Here is a 13,251-nt window from a genome sequence, read left to right on the forward strand (position 1 = left end):
GCATACATTTAAAATATCTGTTTATAGAAGACCCAGGAATAGGCTAGGATAAAGAGTATGGAATAAGTCACACTGTATGTGGTGAGAAGGCCTTACTGGCACAAGAGTATTATTCTTAAACTAGTCTATCCCCTCAGTGTAGATGAGGGCATCAAATTCTCAGACCTTAAGTAAAAGAAGCCAGTCTCAAAAGGTTACATACTGTAAGATTCCATTTGTATGATATTCTAGAAAAGAAACTATATGACAAAGAATGGTTGCAAGGACTTAGGAATGGAAAGAGGGTTTGATACAGGAGTGCACTATAAATTTTGGGGGTGATAGAAATTGTTCTGAACCTTGTTTGTGGTAGCTATACGAATCTATGCAAGCATAAACATTCATAGAATTGTACAAAGTTAATTTCACCATGTGTAAACTTTAATAGTAATGTATTTTTTTTTAATGGCAATTTTTTCTTTTTTTGATGTAAGCTATATGCTCAACATGGGGAGGCTTGAACCCACGGCTCTGAGATCAAGAGTCGCATGCTCTACTGACTGAGTCAACCAGGCACCCCAATAATAATTTTAAAAGTATGAAAATTACAATACCTTAATGACACAAACCTACTGTCAGGTATAGAAGATGCCCTCTAGTGATTCTAAAGCTAATGGGCTCCCAAACTTCTCTCTGGGAAACACTGCATTAGCTATTAAGATGATCTAATTAAGTTCCTGTGCCCGGATTCCATATTCTCCATACAAGTTATAAGATAGAAAAGGGATGGGAAGTTACATTTTGGAAGTGGTCGATTTTCAAGTATTGTGGGATATCCAAGTGGGGGACTTCTGAGGGGCTGGTCATATACAGGGGTCTGGAGCTGAAGATCTGGGCCAGGAATATGGAGTCATCAGCACAGAGATGACAATTAAAGTCATGGAAGGGGGGGTGCCTGGGTGGCTCAGTCGGTGAAACGTCTGACTTCAGCTCAGGTCATGATCTCGCGGTTCGTGGGTTTGAGCCCCGCGTCCGTCTCTGTGCTGACAGCTTGGAGCCTGGAGCCTGCTTCACAGTCTGTGCCTCCCTCTTTCTCTACCCCTCCCCTGTTCACACTCTGTCTCTTTCTCTCTCTCTCTCTCTCAAAAATAAACATTAAAAAAAAAGAAAGAAAGAAAGAAAACACACCATCTGGGAAAACTGATGGCATGAAGGCCCAGACAGGAAAAGGAGATGAAATCCTTCTGCTGAAGGGACTACCTTTAGACAAAAGCAAGCACATGTCATCCACTGTAACAGCGAAGGAGGCAAGGAGGGATGGGAATACAGCACAAGTTTTAGGCGGTGACAACACAGGAAGCTGAGTATTTACTCACCAGTTACCACTCTAACAGTACAACAGAAAGTAAGGTCAAAATCTTTGAAATATTTAAGGAAGCCAACAGGTAAAGACAGACGCAAATTGGGTGGCCCCCCAAAACACTTCCCTTCTACTGGCATTTGCTGTGTCCAGAAACCGCTAGGTGCTCTAATGCATTAGGTTCATTTAATCCCCACAACAACCCTAGAAGGTAGACGTTATTGTTACTGTTGAGAGGCTTATAGAAGTTAAACAACTTGGAGTCATAAAAAACTAGAAAATGATAGAACTGGGATTAGAATCCAAGTCAATTACTCAAAAGCCAGAGCCACACTGTACTGCTGTATGGACTACTGCCACTCTCTATGACATCATCACTTCCCTCATTCTTAGCTGTGGACTCCCCAAAACTTCCTTTCCATAGTCTCAAAAAGAAAGATATGCTGAGAGATTGGAGCTGAGAATCACAAATTGCTTCAGTGTTATCTCATCAGGCCATCACAGTGGGGAAAAAAGAAAAAGTTTGCAAATGTCTTTAGGCAGGGAATGCATTCTTCGTGTTCACAGAATCCACACACGGGGTTTCACAATTCACATTAACTGTCTGGTCCCTGATGGCATTTACATGAGCTGTAATGCAACCTTTGACTTCTGTCAATGACGACAGGACAGAAGGAAAACACAATTTAACTTACTATCCTCCTTGTAGTTGGTACAAAGTGGAAAGCTACCAAAATCTCAGAAGTTTGAAAACATTACCTCGGAGAGTGAAGAGAGGTGAAAGGGAAATGTAACACAAACATTAAACATACCTTGATATCATTGTCTATTCCCCCAGAAATAATCTGATCACTTGTGTCATTGAAGGTCACAGCTAACACCTGGTAGGTGTTCTGAAATGTCTGGATGGCTGCTTTCTTCCGGATGTCCCAAAGCTGAAGCAGAGGAACAAGAGGGTCTATGGTCAAACATCATTCTAAGAAGTAATTGCATAATACATCCCGAAATCCAAGGACTTTGTACAGGTGAATACATTTTTAGTAGGGATCCTGTTCAGAAACTTGTCTGGATTTCCTAGTAACACGGTGAGAAGTGACCACAATTTTGCCAATGTATCTGAAGGCTGGGAGAACCAATCACTTTGGTTGTATTTTCAGATTCCTTTGTTAAGTATGAATAAATATAGTTAATCAACACGCTCTTAGAATGGAAATCCTCTACTTGTTTAGTTTATATTTAAAAAAAATTTTTTTTAATGCTTATTTTTTGAGAGAGAGAGAGAGAGAGAGAGAGAGAGAGCGCATGATCATAGGAGGGGCAGAGAGAGAGGGAGACACAGAATCCGAAGCAGGCTCCAGGCTCTGAGCTGTCAGCACAGAGCCTAACACGGGGCTCGAACCCACAAACTGCGAGATCATGACCTCACCTAAAGTCAGACGCTTAACCGACTGAGCCACCCAGGCGCCCCTAGTTCATATATTTTTAACATAGCAAGGATATCAGACCAGTGTTTTTAAACTGGAGATCCTAACTCATTAATGAGCTGTGGCTTACATGAAAAAATACAGAGAAAAAAACTTTTCTCATCAGCAAAAATGGAAGAGCAGGGAATACTAAAAGGCTGTCCCTCTACAAGAGCAGAGAATTATGTGATAAAAAAAACTGACAGAACCAACTTTGTCAGAACTCTCGCAACTAATCAGAAGCTTATAGCAGCCAGGCAACTGCTTAATGAGGAACGAACCCTCCCGAATCTTACAGAGTTCTGTAGCGTCTTAACTTTCCCTGGCTCCGTCTCTTATGCAGCAATAGCTTTGAAGACAATGGCCCACATCCCCAGGATAGGTTCCTGGTACCAGAGGGAGCAGAAGGGACCTTACTCCTTATTCTCAAAGAACTGTGGTGGTTTTTAACTGTCTGGTGGCTCCCTGAAGGATGAGCTTAAAGGGATGGACTTTACTTTGCCTAACTGGGAACGCTTCCAGGGCAGAGACATCGGTCTACAACATTTAAAGGCAAATGCATTAGCCTCTGCTGTCTGGAGCAAGGGATGGCAGTTGGAGCAAACCACAGACAAACCAAAAAGCTTGTGAGGCAAGCTGGGGAATGAGACAATTTGGAGAAAAGGGGCGTCGAAAAGCTGACATATTCCTAGGACTCTAGAAGGCCATTTGCATGCCCGTGTCTGGGCACATGCTCAGAAAAGCCCTGAGAAGGCCCTAAGCTCTCCTCTTGCTGACCTGCACAGGCTCAAACCTGTGCACAAGCAAGAAGTGAAGCCTAATGCAAAGTTGTAAACGGCCTGGCTGAGAGGCAGAGACAGACCCAACACGCACACAGAGCAAATCTGCAAAGACCAGGAGTTTTTCTTTTAATCACAAGCCATTAAGAAAATCTCTACCAAAATCATTAGTGAATCGCCAAGCTAACGAAACCAAGATTTCAGTGGCTACGTACGGCAAACTATACTTTACAAAATCAGTTCAGAAAATTCATCAAACAGCTACGACAAGGAGCAAGAGCAAACCCCAGGGGGAGAATCTAATTTCTAGAGTTACCACATTATAATATTCAAATGTCCAGTTTTCAACAAGAAATTATGAAGCATGAAAACAAGCAAAAAAGTATGGCTCGTACAGAAGAAAAAAGAAATTAAATCTTTTAAAAAATGATGGGACAACTGGATAACCATACCTAAAATACGAAGGCAGACCTTTATCTTACACCAGATGCAAAAATTTACTCCACATGGATCAAAGACTCAAATGTGAACATTAAAACTATGAAATTCTTAGAAGAAAACACAGGGGCAAATCGTCATGGCCTTGGATTTGGCAATGAATTATTAGATACGACACCAAAAGCACAAGTGACCAAAGAAAAAATAAACTTCATGAAAATTAGAGACTTTCAGGGGCACCTGGGTGGCTCAGTCAGTTAAGCGTGTGACTTCGGCTCAGGTCATGATGTCACAGTCCTTGAGTTTGAGCCCCGTGTTGGGCTCTTTGCTGACAACTCAGGCTTGGAGCCTGCTTCAGAGTCTGTGTCTCCCTCACTCTCTGTCCCTCCTGTCTCTCTCTCTCTCTCTCTCTCAAAAACAAATAAACATTTAAAAATTTTTAAAAATTAGAAACTTTTGTACATTAGAGGATGGTATCCAGAAAATGAGAATACAACCAACAGTGGGAGGCATTACTTGCAAATCATATACCTGATAAAGATCCAGTATCCAGAAAAAGAAGCTACGGTTCAACAACAAAAACACAGAGTCCAATAACTGGGCAAAGGCCCTGAATAAACATTTCTTTTCAGATGATATAAGCGCAAGACAAGATGCTTAGCATCATAAATCATTTGGGAAATGCAAATCAAAACAATTAGATATTGCTGCACACTTACTAGTGGGGAAAAAAAAGAAACCACAGAAAATAAGGGGTGCTGGTGAGGATGTGGAAAAATTGGAACCTTCGAACATCACTGGTGGAAATATAAAATGATGTGGCTGCTATGGAAAAGTCTGGATGTTCCCCAAAAGGTTAGAGTTACTCTTTGACCCAGCAATCCTAGATTGCTCCTAGATATATACCCAAGAGAAATGAAAGCAGGTGTTCAAACAAAACCTTGTACACAAATCTTTGTAGCAGTGTTAAAAACGAATCAAGTATTAATACATGTTACAAGGATGAAGTCTGAAACATTAAGCTAATCAAAAGAAACTGAACACAAAAGGCCACATATTGTGCAATTCTATTCCCAATAGAGACAGTAAGTACATTATGGTTGCCAGGGGCTGGAAAGGAGGGGAAAAGTACTGACTGCTAAATGGGTAGGAAGGTGCTTTTTGGGGGTGCCAAGAATATTCTGGTATTGGATCATGGTGATGATCACACACACTGTGAATGTACTAAAAATCACTGAATTGTACATCTTTTAAAATGGTTAAAATGGTGAATTTTATATTATGTAAATTTTACCCTAATTTAAAAAATATATAGAAAAGATAATGTCACATATAGAAGAGGCTGATTCATAAACACAGACATACTGAGGGGAGTATATACTGGGTCACAGTTTAAAATGTATTCCTTAATGCAGATTGAGATTAAAAAATTTTTTTTAAATTACTACACTTAGAGGATCTAGTTTAACTCCAATTTTTATGGATGAGCAAACTAAAGCTCGAAGAAGGAATTAACTTGATGACAAACACCCAGCAAGTCAATAGCAAAACAAGGATTAGAATTTAGTACTGTCTGATTCTGTTATGTTCATGTTATAGTAACTTAAACATACTAAAATATATGCTAATTTCTTATAACGACTAAAGTAATCTACACTTGTTTTATACCATTAACTTTTTAATGGCTACTTGGTTTATTAATAATAGAAAATAGGGGTGCCTGGGTGGCTCAGTTGGTTCGGTGTCTGACTCTTGATTTCAGCTCAGGTCATGATCTCACGGTTCGTGGGATGAGGCCCGGAGTTGGGCTCTGTGCTGGCAGTGGGGCGCTTGCTTGGGATTTTCTCTCTCCCTTTTTCTCTGCCCTTCCCCTACTTGTGCTCTCCCTCCCTATCTCAAAATAAACACTTAAAAAAAATAGTAATAGTAGATAAAAATTAGGTATAACGAGACACCTGGGTGGCTCAGTTGGTTAAGCATCTGACTTCAGCTCAGGTAGTGATCTCACAGTTTGTGAGTTTGATGTTCCATCAGGCTCTCTGCTGTTACCACAAAGGCTACTCCAGATCCTCTGTCTCCCTCTCTCTCTGCCCTTCCCCTGTGCTCTCTCTCTCAAAAATAAACATTAAAAAAAAAAATTAGGTATAACAACTCTAGAATCCCATACCCTAAACAATTAGGCTCTATTTTTAAAAAATAAATTTATATAGCACGGATCTACATTTTTTTTTTTAAGATTTTATTTTCGAGTAATCTCTACATCCAACATGGGGCTCAAACTCACAACCCTGGGATCAAGAGTCACATGCTCTACTGACTGAACCAGCCAGGCACCCCAACATGGATCTGCATTTATAGAGTGTGGATAATAGGGAGGGCCTACATATGTTTATTTCCTTTCTTTTATTTAAAAAAAATTTTTTTTTAAACATTTATTTATTTTTGAGACACAGAGAGAGGCAGAGCATGAGCAGGGGAGGGTGAGAGAGATACAGAATCTGAAGCAGTCTCCAGGCTCTGAGCTGTTTGTTAGCACAGAGCCCAACGTGGGGCTCGAACTCACAAACTGTGAGACCACGACCGGTGTTGAAGTTGGACGCTCAACCGACTGAGCCACCCAGGCAACCCCCCTTCCTTTCTTTTAAAGTTTTTTTATTTACTTGGAGAGACAGGGGGAGAGGGAGAGAGGGAGGGGAGGAGAGGGAGAGAATACACGCATGTGTGTGTAGGGGAGGGGCAGAGAGGGAGACAGAATCCCAAGCAGGCCCTGCACTGCCAGTGTGGAGCCCAACTTGGGGCTCAAACTTGAGAACCACAGGATCATGACCTGAGCTGAAAACAAGAGTCCGATGCTTAACCTAATGAGCCACCCAGGCACCTTAGAGATGTTGCAACAAATGACTGACAGACTTGGTAAGGTGAACCATGATGTTTTAAGAATGTGGGTCATTTCATTCAAATGACAAAGACTGGGGTGATGGTGTCCCGAGTTTTACACACATGTCATTAAAAAAAAAAAAAAAGATGGGTGCCTGGCTGGCTAAGACGGTGTGTTGATCTTGGGCCCCACACTGGGTGTAGAGATTACTTAAAATAAAATCTTCAGGGGCGCTTGGGTGGCTCAGTCGGCTGGGCACCTGACACTTGATTGGGGCTCAGGTCGTACTCTCACGGGTCATAATCTTATGGTTTGGGAGATCAAGCCCCCAGTGGAGCTCTGTGCTGACAGGGCGGAGCCTGCCTGGGATCTTCTCTCTCCATTGCTCTCTGCTCCTCCCCTATTGGTGCACATGCTCTCGCTTGCTCGCACTCTCTCTCTCTCTCTCTCAAAACAAATACTTAAAAAAAAGGAACCAGCCATAGAATCCCAGGAAAGGCCTTAAGCTTACATTCAAATCTGCAGTAAACAAGCAGTCTGGGTTGTTATCTCTGTGCCAACAAGGATTTGTCCTTCCAATTCTCATGGTTTGGAATGCAAACTCATGAAAACATAACCTAAAAAGGCTTAGGTTTGGTTACTCAGGTAAATGGTCCAAAAAGAGTGCTTCACCCCTCTTCTGGAGAACCAGTACCTAACCCCTGCCCACTAATTCCTCTGGCTACAGAATCATGTCCAAACCTATTAGTTTGGAATTCAAGGCTTTGATAATCTAGCCTCTCCATATCTCTTCCAGATTGAGTACAATCTTTGTCTTAATAATCTCCACACAGATCAAATCAACCTTTGATTTTATCCTAAAAGCTATGGTAGTCATTTAAAGCTTGATTCAGGGGCGCCTGGATGGCTCAGTGGGCTAAGCGTCTGACTCTTGATTTCGGCTCAGGTCATGTTCTTGAGGTTCGTGAGATCGAGTCCCACGTTGGGCTGCGCTGACAGCACAGAGCCTGCCTGGAATCCTCTCTCTCTGGTCCTCCCAGTCGCATGTGCGTATGTGCTCTCTCTCAAAATAAATAAATATTAAAAAAAAAGTTTGATTCAAATATTCAATTTTTTAAAAGATTTTATTTTTAAGTAATCTCTATACTCAGCGTGGGGCTTGAACTTCACAACCCCGAGATCAGGAGTCACATGCTCCACTGACTGAGCCAGCCAGGTGCCCCTGATTCAAATGTTTTAGAATATTAGTTCCAGATGACCATCATTTTTAAAAGACTATTTTACTTTGAAATATTCACAAACTTACACAAAAAGTTGGAAGTAAAAGAGAACATTTTTGTTGCCCGAATCATTTGAGAACTGCTGACCTAATGTCCCATCACTCCTAAGTACTTGAGTGTATTTATCCTATAAAAACATATATAATACATATAACATATACAATCCTGTATAATTTCAGCACAACCAATCAAAATGCAGAAATTAACACCAACACATCACTACCAACCGGTTCTCAGATTTCATTCAAGTTTCACCACTTGTTCCAACATGCCTTTTATAAAAAAGACTCAGTTCAGAATCATGTGTTGAATTTAGCAGTTATGTTTCTTTAGTTTCCTTCAGCCTGGAAGAATTTCTCAGACTTTCCTTGACCTTGACACTTCTCAAAATTATAGGACAGTTATTTTGTAGGATGTCCCGCAATTTGGGTTTGTCTGATGTTTCCTCATGATTAGATTCAAGTTATGCCTCTTTGGCAGGAATATCACTGAAGTGATGCTGCATTTTCATTGTATTTTACTGAGTGGCTCACAATTTCGTTTTGTCCCATCATGAATAATGTTCAGTTTGATCATTTAAGATGTTTTTTTAAAAAAAAAATTTTTTTCAACGTTTTTTTTATTTATTTTTGGGACAGAGGGAGACAGAGCATGAACGGGGGAGGGGCAGAGAGAGAGGGAGACACAGAATCGGAAACAGGCTCCAGGCTCTGAGCCATCAGCCCAGAGCCTGACGCGGGGCTCGAACTCACGGACCGCGAGATTGTGACCTGGCTGAAGTCGGACGCTTAACCGACTGCGCCACCCAGGCGCCCCAAGATGTTCTTTTGACAAGCTTTCTGCACAAGATGTTCCAGGTTCATCTGGTACTTTCCCTGCCCAGTCCTGAAACAGGGAGCCCTGGTTTCTTCAGTGGAAAATGGTGTTTAAAGGCCAAGACCTGCACAGTAGATGTGTTCATTGCTTTTGGATTGTTGTTCCTAAACCCTCTCAGTGGACAGTTGCCAATATATGCATACATAGGTGCGCACGCACACACACACACCTGTAAATACCCATTTACATCTCCTATTTCTTCTACGCCTGTTTATGTGTTGAATGTTTATCAGTTCACACTGACACTTCCAGTTCAATACCAACAACACAAGATGCATTTTAGTTTTCCCTCCTGCATTGGTAACTCCTTTCTCCGACAATGAGAAAACTGCCTCCCGTTATTATATTTACTTATCTGATCAAGCTTCCTGAATGTAACCAATCTCCCACATCCTTTTCTACCCTTCTCCTCTTCCTTCCCTGTTTGAACTGTGATTCCCATCCTGGGCTGATCTTATGTGAACCCCTCCTCATCCCATATGGGTCATCCCTTTGTATGAATACCCCCTTCACCCTGCTCTGGCTCTAATATCCCTCTCCAGGCTGCCTTTCCTCAGGAATACTAGCCTCAGCCCCAGACTCCCTACCCAAACTGCTCCCACACTATGTGGACACCCTCAGCTCAGGCTGTGACACCCATACTTCCCCCTACTCCACTAACGTATAGATGACCCTTTTATTCTGCTAGGGTACCAACTCTCCATGCTGGGCTGCTCCCCGCTCCAATTCCCTATTCTGGGCTACCGACCCTGTGTTATGTGGTTGCCCTCCTCACCCTTCTCAGTCCCCATCTCCCTACAATAGACTGCCCCCAACTTGCATGGATGCTCTCCTCACCTCACTTGGGCCTCATACTCCACTCTGGGTCACAATGGCCCACACCTCCACCTCTAACCTGAAAACCTTCTGTGTCTTCGTCTACATAATGGCACTAGGACTGAATTGTAACAATTTGTATTCATATGTATATGTGTATATATCACATGTATAGTAATATATATGCCTTAAACATATGATATATGATATAAAAATGATTTTCTAAGTACTTTATCAGAAAGAATAGATTGCTAAAAACAATATGAAAAAACTGTGAAAAACACTATGAAATATTGTTAAAAACAACAGAAAAAACTACTAGTATGGACAATGCTCAGGATGCCACTTCTAGACTGAAAATGCAAGCATTACTGAAAGCTTCGTCTTCTGTTGCGAATCCTGAGACGTCAAATGTAACACAAGGTTTCCCCCCTTAGAGAAACAGAGGTTATTAAATTCCTACACCTACAAACCTAAAACAGAAAATAATCAACAAAGCATTCCAACCTGATAACTAACTAAAAGGCATATGTAAAAGGCTGTTCGACAAAGCATTAATTATAAAAAATATGTTGAAATTAAGAATAAGGAATTGGTTAAAAACAGTCACCTTTAGTTGATGTGACACATTGCACACTAAGATAAATATTAGCTTGAGTGAGAAAGTTAAAACATTTATTTCAAATCATGTTTAATTAGAGGAGAAGAGAAGCAAGAAACTGAAAGGAGGACAGAAAACACAAACATGTACTCACAAAGGAGTAGTTGAAAAAAGAAAAGCCGAGGAGAGACAGAAAGGCAAACGTGAGGAAAGAGGTAAAGAAAAGGCAAAATGAGAGAAAGTAAGAGAAAAGGTGAAGGAAAGCCAGAAATAAACAGGAGTGAGTTCCTAGATGTTGATAGAGCAGGCCCTCGGTAAAATTCCTTAGGGCCCTGTCGTCTCTTACCACCTTTTGAAAGGCCCTTTGGCGAATCAGTTTACAAAGAAGACTCTCCAACCGTGGCACACGGAGATTAAGAGCTCTGGGCTTTGGAATCATTCCTAAGCCATACACTCTCTTCCTAGCTAAGCCCCAGGCCCCAAGTGACTGGGTTTATTATAAAAATGATTTAGTAGGACAGTATCTCCAAGCAGATGATTCGGTATGTCAGTATCACCACTTTAATTATGAAAAGAAAGCAAATTCATTTTAAAAAGCAACAATCACAAGGTTAGTGTGGTTTCTCGAATATACTCCTTTCAAGTCCCTCCTTGTTTAATCACTAAAATACTTCCCAGAGTACCAAATTAGTGCCAAAGAAAGAATAAAAATGGTGGTACTACAGAGTAGTATGTCCTTGTGTGCTCTTGAAATAAGTAATTATTTTTAGGCCTCATTTTCCTCATTTGATAACGAGGATGCAGTGGTGAACATAGCATAATGTATAAACTTGTTGAATCACTATGTCGTACATCTGAATCTAATGTACCGTTATGTATCACCATATTCAAATAAAAACAATAATAAAAAAATAAAATGAGGATGCTGGATGAGATCAATGGCTTCCAAAATGTCAGACCTGCTACATCAAATCATGTTGAGGAACATGTTTACTAATCCTGGTTCATGGGGCACCTGGGTGGATCAGTCAGTTAAGCATCCGACTTTGGCCTAGGTCATGGTCTCCGATTTGTGAGTTACGTCCCACACTGGGCTTTCTGCTGTCAGCACAGAGCCCACTTCAGATCTTCTGTTCCCACCCCCATGCTTTCTCTTTCAAAAATAAACATTTTACTTAAAAAAATTTTTTTTAAAACATTTATTCACTTTTGAGAGACAGAAAGGGACACAGCGTGAGCAGGGGAGGGGCAGAGAGAGAGGCAGACACAGAATCTGAGGCAAGCTCCAGGCTCTGAGCTACCAGCACAGAGTCCAACATGGGGCTCAAACCCACAAACCATAAGATCATGACCTGAGCCAAAGTCAGACACTCAATTGACTGAGTAATCCAGTGCCCCAATAAACATTAAAAAAAAAAAAATCCTGGTTCTTAAAAAACACGATGTCATTTACATTAGCACCCAAAACAAAAGAGAAATATTTAGGTACAGATTTAACAAAATATGTACAATCCAAATGAAGGAAACTTCAAAACTCTAATGAATGGCGGCACCTGGGTGGCTCAGTCAGTTAAGTGTTCAACTTTTGGTTCGGGTCATGATCTCACAGTTGGTGGGTTTCAGTCCCATATAGGGCTCTGCCCTGGCAGTACGGAGCCTGCTTGGGATTCACTCTCTCCGTCTCTCTCTCTCTCTGCCTCTCCCCTGCTCACACTGTCTCTCTCAAAATGAATAAGTAGACTTTAAAAAAATAGTTTAAAAAAACAAAACAAAAAATCCCCAAAAAACAAAACTCTGATGAACAAAATCAAAGAACTAAATAAATAGTTTTTCCATGTTCATGGATAGGAAAACTCAATATTGTCATTCTCAACTTTATAAATTCAACGCAATCCCAACCAAAATGTGTTGTGGAAATCAATAAATTGATTCTAATGTTTATGTGGAGAAACAAAGACCCAAGATTTCCAACACGATAGGAAAAGAATGGAGGAGGAGGACTGATACCACCTGACTTCAAGACTTACTATAAAGCTACGGTAATCAAGACAGCGTGGTACTGGGGAAAGAATACATCAGTGGAAGAGAACAGAGAGCCCAGAAGTAGAACCCCATAAATACAGTCAACTGATCTTTGACAAAAGAGCAAAGGCAACACAATGGAGCAAACAGAGTTTCTTCAACAAATGGTACTAGAACAACTGCACATTCACATGAAAAAACATGCATCTAGACACAGACCTTGCACCTTTTACAGAAACCAACTCAAAATGGATCACAGATCTAATATAAAATGTAAAATATAACTCTGAGAAGGTAACATAGAAGACCTTGAGGAAGAAAACATAGATGACCTTGGGTATAGCAAAGACTTTTAGACACAACACCAAAGCACAATCCATAAAACACTGATGAGCTGAACTCCATTAAAATTAAAAACTTCTGGGGGCGCCTGGGTGGCTCAGTCGGTTAAGCATCCCAACTTTAGCTCAGGTCATGATCTCCTGGTTCATGAGTTCGAGCCCTGCATTAGGCTCTCTGCTGTCAGCACGCAGCCTGCTTTGAATCCTCTGTCCCCGCCTCTCTCTGCCCCTTCCCTGCTGGTGTGCTCTCATGCTCTCAAAAATAATCAAACATTTTTTAAAAATTTAAAAAAATTAAAAACTTCTGCTTGCTAAAGACAATGTCAAGACAATGAGAAGACAGGCCACAAGACAGGGAGAAAATATTTGTACATCTGATAAGGGACTATTATCCAAAATGTACAAAGAACTCTTAAAA

General features: G+C 41.0%; 1 protein-coding gene across 1 annotated transcript in view; it reads right to left on the reverse strand.

Annotated features, from left to right (window-relative positions):
* Positions 1 to 13,251, reverse strand: part of SNRNP40 (small nuclear ribonucleoprotein U5 subunit 40) — a 33,688-nt gene that overhangs the window by 12,748 nt on the left and 7,689 nt on the right. The window contains exon 5 of the mRNA XM_011284757.4: positions 2,152 to 2,274. Coding sequence (XP_011283059.1) covers positions 2,152 to 2,274 — 123 coding nt within the window. The remainder of the gene's footprint in view (positions 1 to 2,151; positions 2,275 to 13,251) is intronic.

This window comes from Felis catus, chromosome C1, assembly GCF_018350175.1.
Source record: "Felis catus isolate Fca126 chromosome C1, F.catus_Fca126_mat1.0, whole genome shotgun sequence".
Lineage (NCBI taxonomy): Eukaryota > Metazoa > Chordata > Mammalia > Carnivora > Felidae > Felis > Felis catus.